Consider the following 22685-nt stretch of genomic DNA (forward strand, 5'->3'; position numbering starts at 1 on the left):
TGTCACATCTGACTCCGTGACTAAAGAGAATCACAGAATTGTTAGGGCTGGAAGGGACCTCTGGAGACCATTTAGTCCAACCCCCCTGCCAAGGCAGGGTCACTTAGAGCAGGTTACACAAGCATGCATCCAGGTGGGTCTTTGAGAACCTCCCAATACTTCATGAACCAAAAAACTGCACATCCTCTCTGGCCGAAAGACACAAATACAAATATATTGCTTTTTTTTTTTTCTTTTTCCCCGAACGTCAGGGGCACCGCGGCTTCCCACAAGCAGGAGCTGGGCATTTCTGCGCGGACTCTTAGTGCCTCGGCCCAGCGCGGTGCCCCAGGCGGTACCAGCGGCGCGGGGCTGTTCGGGCAGCACCGCGGTCCCGGAGCACGGCGAGGCACTGTGCCGGCCCCACCGCGCCGCCACTGCTCCACTGGCCATGCAAATGAGCCGCTACGGTCGCCCAATTAGAGGGCGCGGAGTGGGGACCGCGGCGGCCCATTGGTGGGCGGCCCATGGCGCGATGGCGTGTTCGCCGCTCCTGATGGCGCGTGGGGCCGCGCGCCGCTGGCCGGGCCGTTGCCGCGGCGACGCGGCGGGTGACGCGAGGCGGGCGGGGCGGAGCGCGCGCTCGCGATTGGCCGCGCGATCGGGCGATGGCGGCGCCGGCGTGTCGTTGCGCGGCGGGGCGGGGCGGCAGGGCCGGGAGGGGGCACCGGGCGGGACGCAGAGAGCTGCCACTGCGGCTGGGGCGCGGCGGTGAGCGGGGACCGCGGTGCGGCGGTGAGCGGGGGTCGGCGGGGCCGCGAGCGCGGGGTCGGCACATCGGCGCGCCGTGCCGGCAGGCGGGCGGGCTGCGGTTGCGGGCCGCGGTTGCGGGCCGAGAGAGGCCGGGTGGCGGCGGCTCGGGGCAGGGAGGGCACCGTCGCCATCTCCGCCCGTCGGGAGCGGCGGCCACCCCGCCTCGCCGCCGCCTTGGGCGCTGTGCGGGGGTCCCGGGGCCGCCTTGGCGCCCGCGGGCTGCGGGGCTGAGCTTTCTCAGCTCTCGCCCGGTACCTGCAGCTCTGGGCCTCCGAGGGGCTGCCTTCCCCCGCTGTGAAAGCCGAAAGCGGTCCCCGGCAGCGCTGCAGGGTCTGAGCGCTGTGTGTGCGCTTCAGGTGAGCTCCGCACAAATTCTCGCTCGGCTGCTTTTGCCGCTGGGTTCCTGTAGCTGTTGCTGAGTCAGCCCGCAAGAGATGGGAAATTTGTGCTGATCTCATTGATGGTGTTGCAGAGGACTGCTCTGATCTTAGAGCTGGGTGACAAACCTTGGGTATTTAACAGACTAGTCGTACAGTTACGTGGTAGGTAATTGCTCTGAAGCATTACATACGACTGATCTAGTTTGCTTTTTAGACTGGTTTGGAGGACTTGCAGCGGGGTTATGTTTGTATTTTGTGTTCTGTTTTGATTTCCCAGGTCGAAAACAAAGGCAAGCAGGATTTATAAAGCACCCTTTTTGTACCACCATTTTGAAACTTAGCAGAATTACTTCAGTGTTAAATTTTGGCTGTATATTTAACGTTATGTCTTGCTAATTTCAAGCTATGAGTCAGTGTAACTGTATAAATATTTCAAACAGAAATATGAGCTCATGTTATGCATTGACTTTTTTTTTTTACAGCACTGTAATGCAGAATCAGTATGTGTAATGAATATTTTCTAGAAAAGTCAACTGCATAGCAAAAACCACCATGCGCTTAAGGCAGGTTAAACTAACATGAACGCTTTAAAGAATCCTTTTAGGTTAGGAGTTAGTATCATTCAGTTAACCCCAAGATCAGCCATGAGGCATCCTCTATTTCATAGCAGCAGTTAATAAAAAACCTAAGATATTATGGATAATTATTTTCATAAATTAATTTATGTACTTTTTTTCCTCTAATTGATTTATGTGAAGCCATTTTACTATTTTTGTGTAGAAATGTGACAAATAATTTCTGAAAAAAGATTTTGAAATCTTTCTAGCCCTACTAGTTTATAATTTTTTTTCATGGCCAGATAATCATTCCAGCTCTCAGAATTAGTTGTATTAGCTGTACTACTAGTAGTAGTCATGTAGTAACTACTAGTTCTGATTTTCCTGAAACAGTGTGAAATTCAAAAGTATTTGTATTTTCAAAGAATGTTGTTTTGCCTTTCCTATTTTTTCTGTTGTTTTGAAATATTCAGCACTGAGGTATTTCTTTGGTAATGTTTTTCTAATTAAAAAATACCTTCCATTCTGCTGAGGAAAAATGATACCACTTTGGTACAGCTTGGTGGGAACATAAATTTACAAACCAGAATGTAGATTATATTACAGAGGGAAAAAGAAGGGTTAACTACTTTGTAAAGGAGGTGTTTGCTTTTGGTTTTTAATTTTATTCTTAAAAAGCTTTCTGTCAGGAAAGGAAATAATTTGTTCATAAAGAAGGCAGTCCTCTCAATCGTTTTCCCCACTTGGTTCTATGAAGCACAAACGTCTGTCACACCTTTGCTGTGGAAGGATAAAGAGAAATAGATCAGTGCTGTTGGTGCTCATGTGATTGAGATCAGCACTGGTATCCTGATCCTGGTATCTTCAGGAACACTTAATCAGATAATTTTGCCTTGTCTGTTATTTTCTTCATTGAATGGCAGCTTCATTTTTGATGTCCGAGCAAAATAAATAATACCAGAAGCCCAATGGATGGATTGTTACTTTTAAAGCAATGCAAAGGGATTTTTTTAATCCACTTTGAAGTGGCGGTGTGTACAGCTCTCAGTCTTCTATGGAAATCTTTACAGTGCTAAGTTGGTACATGTAAATACTGAATTATAGATTGTCTCTGTTAACCAGGCTACTATTAAGCATTTTTTACTTTTTACAGTTTTGTAAGGTGTTGTTTTTGTGTAATGAGAAAAGGAAACTCCAATTATTAATGCATTTAAGAGAGAATGTTACCACATTTTGTTTCCTTGATAAACTTATGTAAAGGTACAACACACAGCAAATAGACTAGGATGGGGTCTGAAGGATGTGAAGAATGTCCGTGTTCTTAGTTCTGTGAAAGACAGCTGTGACAATTTCTGCCAAATGTTTGTTATTTGTTGGAAGCAAAGGGATGATGAAATGCATCAATAACCTGGGAATTAGTTATGGGTAGAAGATAACTGTCACAGAATACTGTATGTGAGGACTTGCATCCTTGAGATGAAGAAGGAGCACTTTTTTGAAGGTAATTAATTTGTGTCAGAGAATAATGTTGAACATAAAGTAGAGAAGATGCAGCCAGAGAGATAACATTGCAATTCTTGCTGTTGAGCATCACCAGTAATGGTTAATTGGTAATCTTTATAGTTCAGCAATACTTTTGATAGGAAGAATGAGTACAAAGAAGCAACAGAATTGGGTGATTGCTTATATAGATGGTAAAGATAAGAAGTTAAGTGAAAGGTGTATCAGAATTGTGCAATAGTGAGAGATGTGAGAGTAGTGAGGACTTACCAGCAAGACCTTGAAGAAATAGGGCAGATATGTATTAAAAAAAGCTTGAGAAGGCAGGAGCAGATTGTATTATATTTTGGAATCTTAGAAATAGATGTATTTTACATGGAAGGTTGAAAGGTGAAGATTACTTTCCTCACTTGTCTGTTACTTAAGTAGTTTTGCTTTTTTTTCCCCTGGAAGATGACTTGCAGGAATGTGTAGATTTCTGTCTTTTCACTGAATGTCAGACTTGCTAACATACAAAATATTCCTTTGTTGCAGGGTTGCTAAGTATAGAAGAACAGTTTTGAAAATGTTGTCCAGACTATTTCGAATGCATGGCCTTTTTGTAGCTTCTCATCCATGGGAAGTCATTGTGGGAACAGTGACTCTCACCATCTGTATGATGTCTATGAAGATGTTCACTGGGAATGATAAGATCTGTGGCTGGAATTATGAGTGCCCCAAACTTGAAGAAGTAAGTATTTGAATTAATTTTATTGTAATTGGTGTTAATCGGTAGATCCAGGGTTTTCTGTAGAATAAGATCAGGGTGTGATGTATTAGGAGTAAAGTATCTATGCAGAACCTTCTTTATTGCCTTATTTTTTAATTGTGGATATTAAAGTGGTATGCAAACAGTGATGCAGTACAGATGGGTTTCGTTAAACCTAACATTCATCTGCACAGTGTCTAGTGAATAAGGATTATCATATTTTAGTTTTTTAAGACAAGACTATCAGTGATACTTATGTTATTCTGAAACTTCATTTTTAGTGCAGCTTCACAATGGAATCTTTTATTACTGAAACTTAAGAAGTTACTTCTTACTGTAAAAGCTAACTAAATTTCTTTGTATTTCAAACAGGATGTTTTGAGCAGTGACATCATCATCCTGACAATCACACGCTGTATAGCAATCCTTTATATCTATTTCCAGTTTCAGAACCTAAGGCAGCTTGGATCAAAATACATTTTAGGTACTGTGTCTGACTTCTGTATTTGCTGTATGCATTTTAATTGTTGGTGGGTTTTTTTTACAAAAATTGGTAACAAATATTAACACTTTAATCCTTATGTTCAAGAAAGCATTATTTTAATTATTTGTTACATAGCAGAAGACATGTTTTACATTTATCAAAGTGCTTTTTTTTAATTAAAGGTTGTAAGATTATATAAACACTGGAAATTTAATTCTTAAAATAACTGTTTCTTTTGTGAAACACTTAAAGTTATAGAGCTGTTTAAGCCAGTTTTAATTTTGCTTAAAATAAATTGAGAAGATTTATGGCTTTTATCTCTGAGTCTTTGAATGCAGTACAAACTTGAGTTTTAAATACCTATAAAAAGAGCACATGCTTCAGTTTGTATTTTGACTGCTGTTCATACACTCTGAGAGACAAGAATTATCATGCATTTGTCATTGATCTAAAGGTGTGGTTTTTCTTTTTTTCCTATTTTTTTCCTCATATGTGTGTATATATATATGTATATATATATATGTACACCAAAAATTTCCTGTTCTCTTGTTTTTTAAAGGTATCGCTGGCCTCTTTACAATCTTCTCAAGTTTTGTTTTTAGTACAGTGGTAATTCACTTCTTGGATAAAGAACTGACAGGTTTAAAGTAAGTAATGAATTGTTATTCTTGATTTCTTGCTTGCTTTTTTTTCCTGTACAGTGAACCTTGAAGCTTAACATATGCCTCTTTTTTTTTTTCAGTGAAGCTTTACCATTCTTCCTGCTCCTGATTGATTTGTCAAGAGCAAGTGCATTAGCCAAATTTGCTCTCAGTTCCAACTCACAGGTCAGGGGGGTTCTTCTTGAGGGCTTTGTTTGTTGGTTGGTGTTTTACTTCGTTGGGGCTTTTTTTGTTTTGCGATGGAGGTTTTTAAGTTTAATTTTCTAAACTGAACATTATCCCATGGCTGGGGGTTAGAACTAGATGATCTTGAGGGTCCCTTCCAAGCCAAACCATTTTATAATTATATATGAATAATCCAGGTGGAGAGACATACAGGTGAATACTGTCTTGGTGATATATAAATGTCAAAAGGATCAGATTTTATCCAGATTCTGTGTTCTCTTCTAGCCAGATCAGTGTTCAAGTGAGTAGTAACACTGTTTAAATTAGTGTGCACAGTCATGTGCACTAAGTTAATTGTAAGTAGGAGTGTGACTTTATAAAAATCAGAACTTAAAACCAGCAGTGCTTACAGCTCTTCTAAGGAGGCTAATGTTCCTAGGCCAAAGTTTTTCCTAAAACAGTTACTAATACAAAAAAGTTAATTTCTAGGGCTCAGGAACAGTAGATAAAGAGACATCTAATTTTACAGTGCTGCTACTGGAAAAAGCATATTTCTAGACCAAATATTAGCAGATGGAGCATATGTTCAGACAGGAATAGTCATGCTCTAGTGCATTTAACGCAGCACAGTAGGAGGGATTGGCAGGAGACTTTGCTTGTCATACCTAGTAATGTTGTTTTGCTAATACTCTCAAGTTCTGAAGTAAAAGTATATTTTGTGCAATTAATTTATACCTACAAAATACTGTATGTGGTCTTCGAGCATACTAATTGTGACAAAATACTGTCTATTATATTTTAATGTAGTGTATATTATGCTGCACATTTTCTATATATGCAATATTGATGGGCAAAGGTAGACAAATTAATCAAAATTAAATAACCTTCTGTGACTAAAAACTGTCGAAGTATGTTAACTTAGAAGAAATAGAATACATTCTCTATATGCTTTCTCACAGGAGTTCATTTTCAATATATGTTTTACAAGGCCTTATCACCATAATACTACTCAGTTTACTAATCACTTTATGTTATAAACTTAATTTGCTTTTTGTTTTCATGTTAACGGACAGAAATTTTTCTTTCTAGGATGAAGTAAGAGAAAATATTTCACGGGGGATGGCAATTTTAGGCCCTACATTTACACTGGATGCACTTGTGGAGTGTCTTGTAATTGGTGTTGGTACCATGTCAGGTGAGCCATATAGTCTAAAAGTTCAAATATTTTCAGTTAAAAAAGACTATTTGAGAGACATTGAGATGTTGCGAGTTTTACATCATAGATGTTACCCATGAGAGTGGAGTGACCTAATCTCTTTATTTACCTTCCTAATTAGCCTATTTTACTAGTTTCTTGCTAGGACGAATATGTACATCTTAAACCAAAGTTTGAAATACAGATAGTGGCTTTCCTTGACCATGGTGCAGTAGGAATGGACTTTGGTGCAGCTGCTTTCATAAAATTAATATCTTCCTATCATTCCTATCACTCCTGTTAACATCTTAAAGTAGCTGCTAAAATTGACTCTTGGGCATACTTAAAAAGGAGCTGTATTTTTCATACATGCACGCCTCTTTCATATTCTTGCAAAAAGTGAGTCTGGAGATTGCTCCAGGTGAGGAAAGTTATTCTAGTTCAGTTAAAAATAACAAATCTTTACTGTTTGGTTGGGGTTTTTTCCCCCCCATCTCATGTCCTGTCACTACATGCCCTTGTAAAAAGCCCCTCTCCAGTTATCTTATAGGCCCCGTTAGGTACTGGAGATGCTGTAAGGTCTCCCTGGAGCCTTCTCTTCTCCAGGCTGAACAACCAACCCCAACTCTCTCAGCCTGTCCTCACAGGAGAGGTTTGATCCAGCACTTGGATGAACTTAGTATCTCTTCTCTGGACTGTCCCAGCAGGTCCATGTCCTTGTCATGGTGGGGGCAGCAGAGCTGGACACAGCACTCCAGGTGGGGTCTTAGGAGACTGGAGTAGAGGGACGGAATCCCTTCCCTCAGCCTCCTGGCTGTGCTGCTTTTGATGCAGCCCAGGATATGTTTGGCATTCTGGGCAGCACATGCACACCGTGATCTTCATCAGTTCTGTGTGCAGTAGCAGTTGGTTTTCTCTTAAAAAGAGAACAGTTAAATGCAGTAAGCTAAGGACTTTCACATGAAAATAACTAAATTCTTTGTAAAATAAATTGAGGTTCCATAGTTAAGACTAAAGTGGGGTTTTGCTTGCATGTTCATTTTTATATGTTGTTTTTAATGTGGCTTGGTTTGTTTTTTTTCCCCACCTGTTTCACATACTTTAAAGATATCTTCCAAAGCACTTGCTCTGCAAATTTTGGATCTTTCAGAGTATTGTGTGTTAATAAATTTTTCTCTTGTTTACATCTTAGGGAAAAAACCCATTTTGATGTTGCATATAGTTCATTTTATACTGTTAGCTCTTTCATCTTTACTAAGGCAGTTCTGTAATGCATGTGCAGCATGGCTGTCTTTTTCTGGATACCAGACTTATGAAAGAGTAGGCAGCGTATATACTGTTTCTTATTGCCTGAACACTTAATTGGCCATCTTTCAGAAAAGATTTAAATACATAATGTTGGCTTCTTGTTCTTTGCTTAGGTAAGTAAGGAGTTTCAAGCTTTTAGTGCGAAGCTTTAAAATCTTGGTGAAATTTATTTGTATTCATTTAGAATGACATATTAAAATAGAGTTTTCTGTCAATACGTAAACATATATTGTGCTTAGAATAAGCCAGTGTACAATAACTAGGGCTTACTGTGCTTGTTTTTCATTAATCTAGACAATGCCTTCTGTAATCTGCAATGTCAGTTTAGTGATTTCTTTCTTAGTTCTGCAGCACTTCTTCAATATAGCCCATTGCATATTCATATGTAAGAAATGTCTTTTTATTTAGGTGTGCGGCAGCTTGAAATTATGTGCTGCTTTGGCTGTATGTCTGTTCTTGCCAACTACTTTGTCTTCATGACCTTCTTTCCAGCTTGTGTGTCCTTGGTATTGGAGGTAAGACCAACTTCAAGACATCAAGCTTAGTATTCAGCCCCTGTGCTTCTTATAGGCTATACATTTCATCCTTCACTGGCGAACTAGTGACAGTAACTTGTAAATGTCACTGTAAATGAGTCACTCAATAGTAGGAGTTCTGATCTAAAGCAGAGTAAACAAATTACATTGTAAATTATTGTCTGTTCAGCATTTTTCACTATTGAAAGTCTTAACATTGTTTGGACGGTAGACTGTAGTCTGACTTTTGTTGGTAATTTCTCAACGATCAAATAAAAGTGCAGTGCTGAAGCTTATTTGTTGGTTCTTCTAATATGTACTATAATATGAACCATTTTTAAATTACGTTATATTTTGCAGCTTTCGAGAGAGAGTCGTGAAGGGCGCCCTATATGGCAGCTCAGCCATTTTGCTCGTGTTCTGGAAGAAGAGGAGAATAAACCAAATCCTGTAACACAGAGGGTCAAAATGATTATGGTTTGTGGCTCTTTTGTACCTGTGGTTATGCAATCAGTGAGGTGTTCTGGTGGAATGAATCAAGCTTTTGTTTCCTATAGACTTGTATTCTGCATCCCATTAGTTTGATTTACAGTGGCAGTTTTTAATAACTTCTCCTGTATGTACCCCTATCATCTTCCTGCTATGCCATTTCTGTGCCAAACACTTAGGGCTTTTATGTGTACAAATTCCCTCGCTCTTACCCCTGCAGTATCCTCACCTTTCTCTGCTTATTTCTTGAGCAAGGGGAAGAATGTGGGTGGGACACATCCAAAGCTACTGTACAACAGTGTTACCATAGGCCAAAAAGGGCGTTAATGAGAGGTGTGGAAAATCAGCTTTTAGCTTTAGACTTTTGAGGCATGGGGAAAAAAAAGCACGAAAAAAATCCAAACAGAGAAAGGACAATATTTACTTCTAGTAGGCTAGATACTAAGTTACAGTTGAAAAATTAATATTTGGTTTTTGTTTTTGATACAGTCGCTGGGTTTGGTTCTTGTTCATGCCCACAGTCGTTGGATAGCGGAACCAGCTGCTCAAAACAGTACTGTAGAAAATTCAGTGGGATTGGATGAGAATGCACCAAAGAGAATTGAACCTAATGTTTCCCTGTGGCAGTTCTACCTTTCTCGGTGGGTGACTTCACAGAGTGTGTTTCTTTGGTTGAGGTGTATCCTCTAATACTGCCAAGCTCATTGTCCTAGAGCACAACACTTATACTCACAGGTCTGACCACTGTAGGACTTCCTGGAACTAGACGTGACATTTCAGAGGAAATACTTCAATAATATGCCATTTGTCCAATCTTTTTGAAGTAGTCAAGAATATGATTGAGCCAGCTGTCCTGTATGCATCAAAGTGTTCTCTTTTCCACCAGCCCTGATACTTTACAGAGTACACCAGAAAATAAATTTTCTAACTGCACCAGGGTAATTATTTATGCAGAGCTTCTGACCATTCACACTTAAGTGCACAAAGTGCAAAAGCCATGCCACTGTTGCTTTTCCTTCAGCTCAGCTCAAGATAGTGGCACATGTAATTTCATGTTACTTCTAAAAACTCAGAACTCTCTGTTTTAGGTGGGTTTTTTTTCCCCTCTTAGCAGTTCATCTTGCATCATAGTAGTTATTATTGGTAGAGGATGATAAATGAAACTATCCTGTCATTATGGGATAGGTGTTACATCAATTTGATGTAGCTGTTAGTGCATCTTTTACAGTCATTTTACTTATGGGACTGCTTTTTAGCTAGATTTAGGTTACTCTTTAATGACATCTGAAAATTTTTATGTTGTTAATAATATGAAGAATTATTTCTGTAGCCTAACGTAGTGTACTTAGATGTCCTAGTAGAAAATATCTTTTGACTGGGATTTCTGTAGCTGTAAATTATGGTGAAATAATTACTCTTTGTATGTCAGAATGCTGTTCTAAAAAATGAATTGTATATACTGTGTATTTACTTTCTGATCTGTCTCTTTTAGAATGGCCAGTATGGATATTGAGCAAGTAATCACTCTTGGATTAGCCCTTCTCCTTGCTGTCAAATACATTTTCTTTGAGCAAGCAGAGACTGAATCTACCCTCTCACTGAAGAATCCCATAACATCTCCTGTGATGGTCCAGAAAAAGGTCCCTGAGAATTGTTGCAGGAAGCAATCTGGACTTCTGAAAAACAATCAGAAATCTAACACAGTAGAAGAAGCTTTCATTCCCAAAGATGGAAATGGTAGGTAATTCTTATAATTTTGAAATCTGAACCTATTCATAAATATTAGGAATAAATAGTGAAATCTGTTGTAACATGTTGTATTTAGTACCAAAACTCAAGTATTTTGTAAACCAGAGTTCCTTTTAATTGTCTTTGTGCAGCTGAAGTCATAAAACCTGTATTAGAGTCATCAGCCAAGGCTACATTTGTAGTTGGCAGTTGCAGCCCTGTGGAAACTTCTTCACTTATTAATGAAAAAGAGGAAGAAATTGAGTTACCTAAAGAGCCACGTTCTATTGAGGAATGTGTTCGTATACTTGGAAATGCACAGGTATGGCAAAATAAATTTTTTCTGGTTTATTTAACCTCTACTGCAATGGCTGATTTAAGAATTCTTAAGAGTTCATTTTCCAGCTTTTACATGTTCCCACTGGTTGTAACGTCGTTCTCCAGAAAATCACATTACGGTAATAACTTGGGGGTGCATGGGAGTCACGACTAAAACAAAACCCTTTAGTGGGTTATTTCACCTTACGTCAGTTGAGATGGGAGGGAGGAGGGATCGTCATTCATTGAAGCTTCATCATGTGCATGTGTAAGTGGGTGTCTGATCATAAAAGTTTTTGATCATATCCTGGCCTACTGTAAAACCTGATGTTGACAGTTGACTCCTGTAGATGTATTCAGATAATATTAAAGGAAAGTTGTTACCCTTTTTTGTTTGGAAACATTAAAAAGGATTTTCACCAAGAGAATCTATATTTTCTCTCCCCTTCTTTTATATTTCCAGGAAGGAGCAAAATTTCTAACCGATGCTGAGGTTATCAGCTTAGTTAATGCTAAGCATATTCCTGCATACAAACTGGAAACCCTGATGGAAACTCAGGAGCGAGGTGTGTCCATTCGCAGACAGATGTTATCCAAGAAACTCCCTGAACCTTCATCTTTGCAATATCTTCCTTATAGGAATTATAATTATTCTTTGGTAAGTAAAAGGTAGAAAAGCGAACTCATTGTAAAACTATTTTCCAAACACATGAACAAGTCCAGAGGAAAGCCACTAAGTTGATCAGAGGGCTGGAACACCTCTTCTGCGAGGACAGGCTGAGAGAGTTGGGGTTGTTGATCCTGGAAAAGAGAAGGCTTTGGGATGACCTTATAACACCTTCCGGTATGAAGGGGGCCTGCCTACAAGAGAGCTGGAGAGGGACTTTTCACAAGGGGATGTAGTGACAGGACAAGGGGCCTTAAGCTGAAGGAGGGTATACAGTTAGTGTAGGTGTTAGAAAGAAATTCTTTATTGTGAGGGTGCTGGACACTGGACTAGGCTGCCCAGAGGGGTTGTGGACTCCCCATCCCTGGAGGTGTTCAAGACCAGGTTGGGTGGGGCTCTAAGTAACCTGGTCTAGTGGAAGGTGTCCCAGGAGGGGTTAGAGCTGGATGGTCTTTATTGTCCCTTCCAATTCAAACCATAGTCTATGAGCATATGAAATAAATATGTAGTGATGTATGTGCATTAACAATGAGCTTGGTCAAAACTGATGTAGAAGGAAAAATAAAAGGCAAACATAAAGCACTTCCTTTTGATGTTTCTAAACACCACCTAGGGAGGTGGGCGAGTTTTGCAGGTTATCCAAAAAATATTTCCTATCAAAGTATGCAGCTGCTTTATCTCAAAAATGCAGAATTCTACTAATACTGAGCTACAGTTCAGCTGAATAATACTACTTCGAGCTCAAGTTAAAACTGAAGATTATTTAAAATTAATTTAACAATACAAGGGGTTTTTTTAATAACATTTAAGACTATGAAATTCAATACATCTGCCTACACTTGAATAGTATTAGCTGTTGACAGCTGTAGCTGTTAACTTTTTGAGGTGAGAATTAGTTGCTTTATGTGTAAGTTTGTGGGTTTTTTGCTAAGATACCTTGTTGTAGTCAGGTACATATGTCAGGCATAGTATGTGGCATGCTGTACTGTACCACTGCAGTGTAACCTTAATGATTGTTTTGTATGGTTTTTTAAGGTTATGGGAGCTTGCTGTGAAAACGTGATTGGATATATGCCTATTCCTGTAGGTGTAGCAGGACCACTGGTTTTGGATAACAAAGAGTTTCAGGTGCCAATGGCAACAACAGAAGGATGTCTTGTAGCAAGCACAAACAGAGGATGTAGAGCAATATGTGTAAGTATTGTTTGACTAGAAAAACTTCCCATGTTATAAAATGTACTTGAGGTTATATAACGCATGTTTTTGACTTCCTAAAACCCCAATTTTCAGTAATCTTACTGTGTTTCCCTTCTGCTTTGGTTTTTAGCTTGGTGGAGGAGCAAGTAGCCGCATTCTGGCAGATGGGATGACTCGAGGACCTGTTGTAAGGCTGCCCACTGCCTGCGAGGCTGCAGAGGTGAAGGTTTGGCTTGAGAGCCCTGAAGGCTTTAAAATAATGAAGGAAGCTTTTGACAGCACAAGTAGGTTAGTACAATGGCTATTCCAGCTTCACTTCCCAACATAAGACTTCTGTGAATGGTAGAAAGCTCCTAATTGGGGTTTTTTTGAGTTCTGCAATACAGGAAATTACATCTTCATTTTTACTATCCTGTGTAGTGTGTATCTAAGAGGAAAAAAGTCACTCTGCCCACATACCAAAGTTGCAATCAATAAACGTCGTTCAATGATAATGGTGAACAACTATATTTTAGCAAAAAATACATTCACGCTGTGTAACACTTAAAATATTAATTTGTCTAATCATTTAAAAAAACTTTGCATAAGCTTGTTTTGATATTTAATAGTTACTATGCAATAAAACCCTCAAAGTTTGGTATTTAGCCTTTCAGATGATATTACTAATATTGATAACTAATCTATGAGGTTCTAGAGAATACAAGATAAACTAATGCTAGAAGTGAAATGCTAAAAAATGTAAACCAATACTAAGAATAAGTCTATTTTAAGCCCTGGAGTTTTTTCTAAGGCTTATGATTACCTTCTTGCTTTAGGAAGATTCAGAGAGAGATTTCCTCACTTGTTTTGTTTCTTGAAAGTATCAGGCAAGCCTGACATTGTATTTCGGCCAGAACCAACTCATGCTGCTGTTTAAATGCAGTATTTCCTGGGGTTTGTGTGACTTGTAGGGCGCTTACTCTGTTGAAGATAAGCATGCATTTTACCTTGCAGTAAAACTGACAGCAGAATTTCTGAAGGCTTCGTTGTTAGTTTATAACTGGTAGACTGATGTTTTAAGGAGTACAAATGAATTAAATTTGTTAGCACCTCAGATTACTTCATTTCATGAAGTCCAGTGGTAGAAAACATAAAAAGGCAGTGAACACTTTTACAGTGAATGTTTTTATAGTATTTACCTGAGAAAACACTATCATTGGAAGTGTTAAAGAAACAACTGGATGTGGCACTTGGTGCTGTGGGTTGAGTTAACAAGGTAGTGCTCTGTCAGAGGCTGGACTTGATGATCTTAAAGGTCTTTTCCAACATCAGTAATTCAGTGATTCTGTATTGCAATGATTTACTGTCATTTTGCCACTTAAAACTTATCTTTTTCCTTGAGGATTATAGGTAATAGTTAAATTTTCTTGCAGGTTTGCCCGCCTGCAAAAGCTTCTCATCAGTTTGGCTGGTCGTAACCTTTATATCCGCTTTCAGTCTGGAACAGGGGATGCAATGGGAATGAATATGATTTCAAAAGTAAGGACCAATCCTCTTAAGTATTTTTAATAAATGTGTATTTCTTTTAAAAATAAAGATAGCCTATTAATCTGTGACTGACTTCTGAAAGACAGATAAGACATAAAGCTGTTTGCAGTGCTGTGAAATAATAAAAGTGTTTGTCAAGTGTAAACAAGAATAGGATGAAAATGATGAAAGAAAAAAGTAACTTTGTGTTCTAATTTTTTTTAATTATGTAAGGGAAGTATTTTTGATATAGGGAAGTTAAGCTGGTTGCTCTGTTGCTTTGAGCCAAAGATTTTATCTAACAGTAATCCAACTATTACTGTGTTTATCACTTCCTTCTAAGTACAGGATTAGGAGTGTGGTGAATAGTGGCAGAGGGGTGTTCTCTAGTTTTGTTTGCTTGGTTTTCTTTTTATGCAAACATGTGGAAAAACATGATCCACAGATTGTTGGGATGCCTTGAGCTATTTGAAATTAATAGCCTTAGACTTACATTTTATATGGAATAGGCAATCATAATCATTACATAAGTGGATCTGGTCATAAACAAGTCCTAAGGTAGCGGATTTCCTACTGATTACCTGTAGGGGAAGCTCTTTCCACTATCCAAAGTTAATTCATTTCATGCCTGTAGTGTTTCACTGGGTTCATGTTGTATCTTCAGCATGGTACCATATGCCCATGCACCTAGAATATATCCAGGGAGTCCATATGTATTGGGAAGAACCAGTTATTCCTCATATAATTCCCAGAGTGGTTAGAAAAAAGTCAAAATAGTTTGGGTTTTTTTCTCTCCTGTTTCATGTTTCTTTGTGAAATTATGTTCTTTTTTTCCACTGTAACTGATTATCTGATTAGACTTAATCTAATCTTACTGTTCCCCTGTCCCTGGGTAGCTTGTTTTGCAACCATAATGATAAACCTAGCCTACTACCTGTTTTGCTCCTAACAGGGTACTGAAAAAGCACTGGTAAGGCTGAATGAAGAATTTCCTGACCTTCAGGTTATAGCTATTAGTGGTAACTATTGTACAGACAAAAAACCGGCTGCTATAAACTGGATAGAAGGAAGAGGGAAGTCTGTTGTCTGTGAAGCAGTCATTCCAGCCAAGGTTGTTAGAGAAGTAAGTGTCTGCTCTCTTGTTTATAAAAATACATACATTTTGCAAAACTGCAGAACTTTTGTAATGGGCCTGGATAGTTTTAGATAAATTTGGGAAGTTTTTCCTCAACCCCCAGACCTGTACATCATTACATTTACTGACATTGTACTCCAGTACGTAAGTGTTATTTTTTTTTGTCAGTATTGCGGACTTAGTGCAGATCTGTGTTACCACTTCCTATTCCTGTTATGCAGGAATATCTTAAATTTTGCTCACTATCTCTTTTGACTGTCTTTAGTCATTTTTATATTAAATTCAGTGTAAATATCTTACTTGAAGGTTTCAGAATACAATCAGTATAGTGTAAATATGCCACTTAATTTTATATTACTGTGCATAATGTTTATTTGCCCATGTAGCACGGTGTTTTCCATTGAAACTCTTGAGTTTGGCTCCATAGTCTTATGCAAAGCAAAACTGGGAAGAGTTGAGAGTCTGGAGCAATTGACAGGAATGTTGCTATTGTGTCATGGTGAATTAATGGGATATTTCTGCCAAGTTCATTTTGTTCATTTTATTCTGAATATAAATGAGAATTTGAAATAGAGTAGATAGCTATGAGCTTTTCTCAAAGGCCTATGCAAGTCCAAACCCTTAGCACTGACTTTTCCATTGTTACTGGAACATCCTGCATTTGAAAGTCTCCTTTGGAACAAAAATAAAAGTTAGGATAATGATTGAGTCAAATTCCATATAGAAGCAAACAAGGGATGAGGGCTTATTAACCATAAATAGAGTATTTCTACTCCTGTTTAAGGAATGGGGTAGTCAAAATGTATCTATCTCTTTGTCTAGGTATTGAAAACAACTACAGAAGCTCTAGTTGAAGTCAATATAAACAAAAATCTGGTGGGGTCTGCGATGGCTGGAAGCATAGGTGGCTACAATGCACATGCAGCAAACATTGTGACAGCCATCTACATTGCCTGTGGTCAAGTAGGTTTGTTTTACTCAGATTTTCCTTAGTTCAGTAATTCTCAATCAAACACTTACTCGAGCATCTTGAATTTGTTTTGTTTCTCCTTCCTGATCCAAAGGATGCTGCACAGAACGTGGGCAGCTCTAACTGCATCACTCTGATGGAGCGCACTGGTTCCACCAACGAAGACCTGTACATCAGCTGCACGATGCCTTCCATAGAAATAGGGACTGTTGGCGGAGGCACCAACTTGCTCCCACAGCAGGCCTGTTTGCAGGTAAAATTCAGAAAGCTCAGATCAACTTAGCTTCTTCAATTAAAGCTCACTTTCATGTGGTGTCCAAGTAATGTTGCAGGAATGGGGCCCCTTGAACTTGCTGTATTTTCCATGAAAATTTCAGAATTGTCTAATGAATTGTTTTCATATAGCCAGTTCTAAAGCTTAGACATTTATAACATTAGAGGGACTTAAAGCTAGTTGGTAGGATGTAAATTGGAAGTTCATACTAAATTTAGCATAAATTGACAGCATAATATTGCCTGCATTTCTCTACAGATGTTAGGGGTTCAAGGTGCCAGCCAAGATAATCCTGGTGAAAATGCCCGTCAGCTTGCTAAAATTGTCTGTGCTACAGTGATGGCAGGGGAATTATCACTAATGGCAGCTCTGGCGGCTGGGCATCTAGTCAAAAGCCACATGATCCACAACAGGTAAAAAATGGAAAAATTCTTGTATTTTGTGCTGTTTTTCCCTTCCCATAAGTACATAAGATTCAGTGATGATTACATGAATAACTGCAACACATAAGAGCAGTGTAGCATTTTAACTATCTAATTAGTTATCTTACTGTTTTATTAGGTCAAAAATAAATCTACAGGATCTTAAAGGAACCTGCACTAAGAAGGCAGCTTGAATACTTTAAAATGGCTTTGAAATGAAGAATTTTTCTAGTAACTGACAAGGAGCACAGGGGAAAAAAAAACAAAATCTGTGAAGTTTAGAATGAAGATTGCCTTCAACTCAATAATGTCTGTGTAAGATAAACTAAGAGATAACAGACTTGCGTGAGACTGTTTACACCTTTGACCTTCTTCAGTGGCTAGTGGTGACTTCATGACCGAAATTCTGTCAGATGTCTTGAACATGGCTTTGGAATTCTTAATCTTACACATCATTTTCTAAAGGGTCAGTCTTAGGTTTTTACAGGTTGAGATTATTTTGCTTACCAAGGTCCTGGTACTTACTAAGCTGAAAAGTGATGTTATGTCCTTTGGGTGTTAAAAGCAACAAAACAAAAAAGTTGGTGTAAACTTGGCTTTAATGCACAGGCCCTTGCCATTTTATTTTCTGGTTAGACAAGCATGTTTTTTAAAGTGGTGGCAAGCCTAATCACTTTCTATGAACTCTCAGTTTTAGTTTTGTTCACATGTAAAACAGGTCTTAGGCTATCAGTTTAATTGAATGATACTAGTTTTATAGAAATCTGTCTATATATATAGTACTTAATTTGCTGCTGCTTCAGCTAAGCAGTGTTCAATATTTTAACTCCACAATTTAGGTTATTCCTTTATGTAAAACTTGTGATCTGTAAAGTTCTGAACCGTTAAATATAATTTGTACTGAAGTAGGAAAAAACAGTGTCTTCAACTGTTTTGTTGCTTTGTTCAGGTAGAAAAATTAAACTGGTAACTCAAAAACAGTTACCTGTCAGACAAGACAGGCACTTAAGTTAATGCTGTTTCTCAAACTTTGTTTGATAGGAGTGCATTCACACACGTCAAAACCAGATGTTTACACTTAGTTTAGAAGGTCTCTTTAGGAGTATAGAAACACATTGTGTACCTTATGTTGGGGATTTTTTTTATACAGTGTCACTTATTCCCCAGGAATAGGTGTGTATCCACTGTTTAAGCCGAAGTAAAATGAAGCCAGAAGATCACACTGTTCTTAAAAAAAAAAAAAAGGTAGTTTTTTTTTTTATTATGTTTCAATTCCCTTTTAAACTTTCTTTTTAAGGGGGAGTATTTATTTTAAGAAGAAACCTTACCCTTTTTTCAATGAAAATTACTAATTAAGGAAATTCAATGAAATGACATGTTAATGTAACAATAAGTTTTTTTAATAAAATACTGTACTTGGACCAGTGAAGCAGTCTCAGGTGTTCTTACTGTAATAAAGAAGACCTGGGTTTATTCTGGTTTGATTAATCTTTGGGAATATTCCTAAATGCATTGCCCTGCCTAGTTAATCACAGAAGGAAAATTATTGATATGCTTGATTTTTTTTTTTTAAATTTTTTGTTTGGTTGGTTGATTTTGGGGGATTTTTTTGAGTTTTTGTGGAGTGAATTAGTGGACTGGACTGGGTTTCCTGCAGCATCATTCCTAAAGGGGTGACTAGCAGAGGTGCTCTTCTAATGTGCAAATTTGATGTAAATCATGGGTTGCTTTGTCAAATCAACACATTAATATCCATTGTAATGAGCTCATATAGCTGATGTGCAAGCATGAAGCCATACTACATGCTAGATATGTTATGATGGCATGTAAATATTAAATACCATGAATGTTTATCTTCTTGCAGTTTGTTGCTAATAGCTACTATTTTTATTTAAGGAAAGCTGGAAGTATTTTGTTTCTTTGTTCATTCAGTGATCTTATTTAAAGTAACACTGTTCTGGCAATAAATGGTGGTTCAGTGTTCATTTTGGTGGATTTAACTGACATTCTGTCTTGCAGAATTAACTTTTTGTATTATTACTAAATTGTGTACATTTTGGTACAGAACTACTTTTTCAGTGTCAGTAAAACCATGGAAAAGACATCTGCTTACTTGTGATATTTTAAGCTTACTTCACAACTTAGTGACATACAAACTAAATTAAGAAGGTTAAGGAAGATATGACTGGTGTACAGTGCTAAACACAGCAGGGCCGTGACATGTTCTCATGTATTCTCCTCAAAGCTGAATGAGGCAGTTTGTCCAAGGGGAGAGCTAACTCACTGCAGCATTAGAGATGCCTCCTGCTGGAGCCTACTTCCTCCCTCTTTTCCTCACCTGCAGCTCCTGTCCTTGATCTCAGTCATATCCAGCAGTCTCTAATCAGATGCGCTTTTTCAGTCTCTGCAGCCATATGGGTTTTGTACCAGAGGCAGAGGTTACCATTTCAAACATGTCATTAAGTTTTGGGAACTGAATGAGTCTCATTCCCCTGCATACACCACAGTAGAGTGTTTCAACATCACTGCAAATTTGTGTGCAATTTCAGTACAAGAAACCATCTTACACTGTTTGTTTTGTGTCCTTGGCAAAACCAAACCACCTGTCTGGAATCAAATTTCTGGAGTTGCTGTGACTTAAATGCCGTACTATTACAATTGATATAGTTTCCCAAATATTTTAAAACCCTAGGAAAAAAACCAGTAAAAATAGTGTGTTTGGTAACGCTTTGCTTCTCTGTTTACCTGGATTACCTCCTCTCTCCTATGTGTCCTAAATCTACTGGTATTTACAATGCCTTGTAACACACCAGTCCTTTCCTGCTGCCTGGTGTGGAAGTTTTGGAGCTGTGAGGCTGCAAGCACTGCAGCCCCAGCTGTTTCTAACCACATACTTGTTGCCCACTTTGATTTCCCTCAGCTGGTGTAAGACCCCACCAGTGAACAGCGTGTTACTGAATCTCCATGACAGAAGAAGTGGCTCCTGTGCCTGTGGCACAGGGGTGTACACCAACATTGCTGCATTCTGAGCACAGCTGTGATTCCTGGAGATGGGATGGGGCCCTGTAGCACAGGCCCTAGCACAGGTGTTCCTGGCAGGCACTCCAGTTCTCAGAAAAGAGCATGGCTGGGACACCACTTGCTTTCTCATAGGAGCATGCAAGTATATCTGGGCTCTGGGTGTGTCCGTGCACAGACACTGTTTGGACAGTTTTTATCCTTGGTGTGACCCTTGTTCATAAGGTGAATACAGCTGTGGTAGGTGGGCTGTCTTCCCACTCCTCCCAGCTGCCTTCTGGGGTCCTGTGAGAGCTCTTACTGCTACTCATAGTGCTTTTCAGGTACCTTATCATCTCTGTCTCTTTTGGGACACCACTTACTATTTTTGGGGTGTTGTCCTCTTTTCTTTGGCTTTAGTGAGGGAAGGTTTACACTGCACAGTGATATCTGCTGAAACAAGATGATAGTTTGGGATCCTCTCTGTTGCCTCAGCGGAAGCTTGTGTTCCTCTCAGGTCCACCTTGCCTGACACACAATGCAATGACAGTGCTGTGCATTCAGTGCCACTCTTAGTACTGATAATTCTGTACCTTCTCTTCCTGCCCAGAAATGACTGTTGGCCCTAGGCTCACCTTGCTTACCAGCCTGTGGGAAGGAGAAGCCCTGCCTCTGAAGCTAACCTGATCTCTACAGAGCTCCAGGTCTTTTGCAAATTACCCAGTAACGCATCTTCACCACTGGTTTATCTTCAGTCTGCTTTCAGGGAACTCTAGGGGTTTTAGCTGTTGCTCACCCCCATCCCAGCAAGACAGGGGAGAGCATCAGAAGGGCAAAAGTGAGAAAACTCATAGATTGAGATAGAGACTGTTTAATAGGAAAATGAAGCTGCACATGGAAAGCAAAATGAAAAGTTTTTTTCAGTACTCCCCATCAGCAGGCAGACCCTCCACACACCATCAGTTACTTGGTAGGACAAATGCCATAAACACGAATGTTCCTCCCTTCTCATATTTTTCCCAGAGCTTTTAGTGCTGGGCACAATGCCATAGGGTATGGAATATCTCAGTGGTCAGTCAGGATCAGATGTGACCCCCTGTGTTCCCTCACAGCCTTTAGCCCACCTGCAGCCTACTCACTGGCAACGGGTACAGGGGCGAAAGAAGCACAAAAAGAAAACATTGGTGCGGGCAAACTGCTCAGCAACAACCAAGATGCTGCTGTGTAACCAGTGCTGTTAGTCTCATCCAGAACACAGCCCTGTACAGGCTGCTATGGAGACAACTAATTCCATTCCAGCCACAGCCTGTACAAAAATTGAAAATTTAGATCTTGGCATTAGTATCCACAATAACTGAGACCCACAACAGCCGAGTAAAGACTAGCTCTTAGAATCACAGAGTGGTTTGGGTTGGAAGGGACCTTAAAGATCATCTAGTTCCAACCCCCCTGCCAAGGGCAGGGACACCTTTCATAGACCAGAGAATCACAGAGTTGTTTAGGTTGGAACAGACCTTTAGGATCATCGAGTTGAACTGTAACCTAACACTGCCGATTACACAGGCTGAAAAAGCATCAGCCTAATGGACCTGATGGTTCTTTCTTCCCATCATGTGGCCTATATGTGGCACACAGTGAAGACATAATTATGCAGCTTTCCTCCTCTTCCTGCATCCTCCTGGAGGCCTCTGCCGTGGACATAGTGCACCAGACACAGCCTGGGCATCAGCAGGAGCCAGCCCTTTTTCCTTTCTCCTTGCAGCTCATACTAGGCAGCAGTAGCAGAATGGAAAACATTTCTTTGTTTATCAACCACCAAAAACATAAGGTCAGGTTGCTCAAAGCCCCATCCAACCTGGCCTTGAACACTTTCAGCTACAACTTCTCTCTTCCAGTATGAGCAGCCTGACAGTAAATAATTTCTCCCTTACCCCTTTATTCTTCTGGAGAAGAATTCTACAAGGTCAGTCCATTTTCACAAACTAACACCAGGATGAAATTAACCATGCCATAAAAATGAAGCCAATTACCAGTCTCTCCTAGAACCACTGAGTGAAGGACCAGACTTAGGCAAGTCTATCATGCTCAGTGAAAGTCTAAGCACACGAGTTTGTAGCTTCTAGCTCTCCACCTGGTTTGCCAAATTGCTTCCTACTTCCCCTTAATGGACCATTGGTCTCCAAGAGCAAGTGGAAGTCAATCCTGTAGTGTGTGTACGCCATAGGCTGCCATCATCAATCCAGAATCTCAGAAAAGTGGTCTTCTGAGGAGGCAGTCACCACGTAAAGCTGCCCTGAAAATCTTCACCCTCAAAACCACTGGGCAATACTGCAACCTTCCTCTGCCCAGCACTGATTGCTCCAACAGTGTTTTGCCCGCAACCCACAACCAACCAAAGCCTCCTATATACACTGTCAAAGGGTGCATGTGCTGCCAAGGGTAAAAACCCTTTGAAAAAGGTACTTGAAACAAGCCACGTACCAATGTAATGGTACACAGAGTAGTACATCTCACTCTCTGTATTTTCTATATGAGAGCTGATGTAGCTCTGAGTGAGCTAGTCCAGTTTAACAACTCTAAAAGTTAAAATTAGTTCTACTTTTGTGAATATTGGGAAAATGAGCAGGTCTATCAGGAGCACACTGCAGAGTTTCTGGCTAAACAGAATTGTACTTT

General features: G+C 39.6%; 1 protein-coding gene across 4 annotated transcripts; it reads left to right on the forward strand.

Moving 5' to 3' along the window:
- The first annotated feature begins 684 nt into the window (after positions 1–684).
- HMGCR (3-hydroxy-3-methylglutaryl-CoA reductase) lies at positions 685–19112 on the forward strand. 4 transcript variants are annotated; one of them, XM_027671553.1, is made up of 20 exons: positions 685–774; positions 3764–3959; positions 4350–4461; positions 5021–5108; positions 5204–5288; positions 6378–6483; positions 8200–8306; positions 8667–8783; positions 9285–9436; positions 10288–10532; positions 10676–10845; positions 11305–11499; positions 12544–12702; positions 12836–12993; positions 14118–14223; positions 15164–15334; positions 16169–16309; positions 16411–16569; positions 16849–17003; positions 17152–19112. In XM_027671553.1, exons 2-20 carry the CDS (start codon positions 3795–3797, stop codon positions 17204–17206), a joined length of 2646 nt encoding a protein of 881 aa, XP_027527354.1. In that variant the 5' UTR covers positions 685–774; positions 3764–3794; the 3' UTR covers positions 17207–19112. The 4 variants fall into 4 exon arrangements, with proteins under 4 accessions (XP_027527354.1, XP_027527357.1, XP_027527355.1 ...); XM_027671556.1 differs by having other exon boundaries at positions 728–750; XM_027671554.1 differs by lacking the exon at positions 685–774 and adding an exon at positions 782–807.
- The last annotated feature ends 3573 nt before the right edge of the window (positions 19113–22685 follow it).

This window comes from Neopelma chrysocephalum, unplaced genomic scaffold, assembly GCF_003984885.1.
Source record: "Neopelma chrysocephalum unplaced genomic scaffold, ASM398488v2 Primary Assembly neopelma1_97102, whole genome shotgun sequence".
Classification (NCBI taxonomy): domain Eukaryota; kingdom Metazoa; phylum Chordata; class Aves; order Passeriformes; family Pipridae; genus Neopelma; species Neopelma chrysocephalum.

Bases quoted from the DNA above. Each gene is read 5' to 3' on its own strand.
- HMGCR (XM_027671553.1), top strand. From the start codon at position 3,795: ATGTTGTCCAGACTATTTCGAATGCATGGCCTTTTTGTAGCTTCTCAT. The intron at 6,484-8,199 runs GTGAGCCATATA...CTTTTTATTTAG, and splicing joins TGGTGTTGGTACCATGTCAG to GTGTGCGGCAGCTTGAAATT. The intron at 12,703-12,835 runs GTAAGTATTGTT...TTTGGTTTTTAG, and splicing joins GAGGATGTAGAGCAATATGT to CTTGGTGGAGGAGCAAGTAG.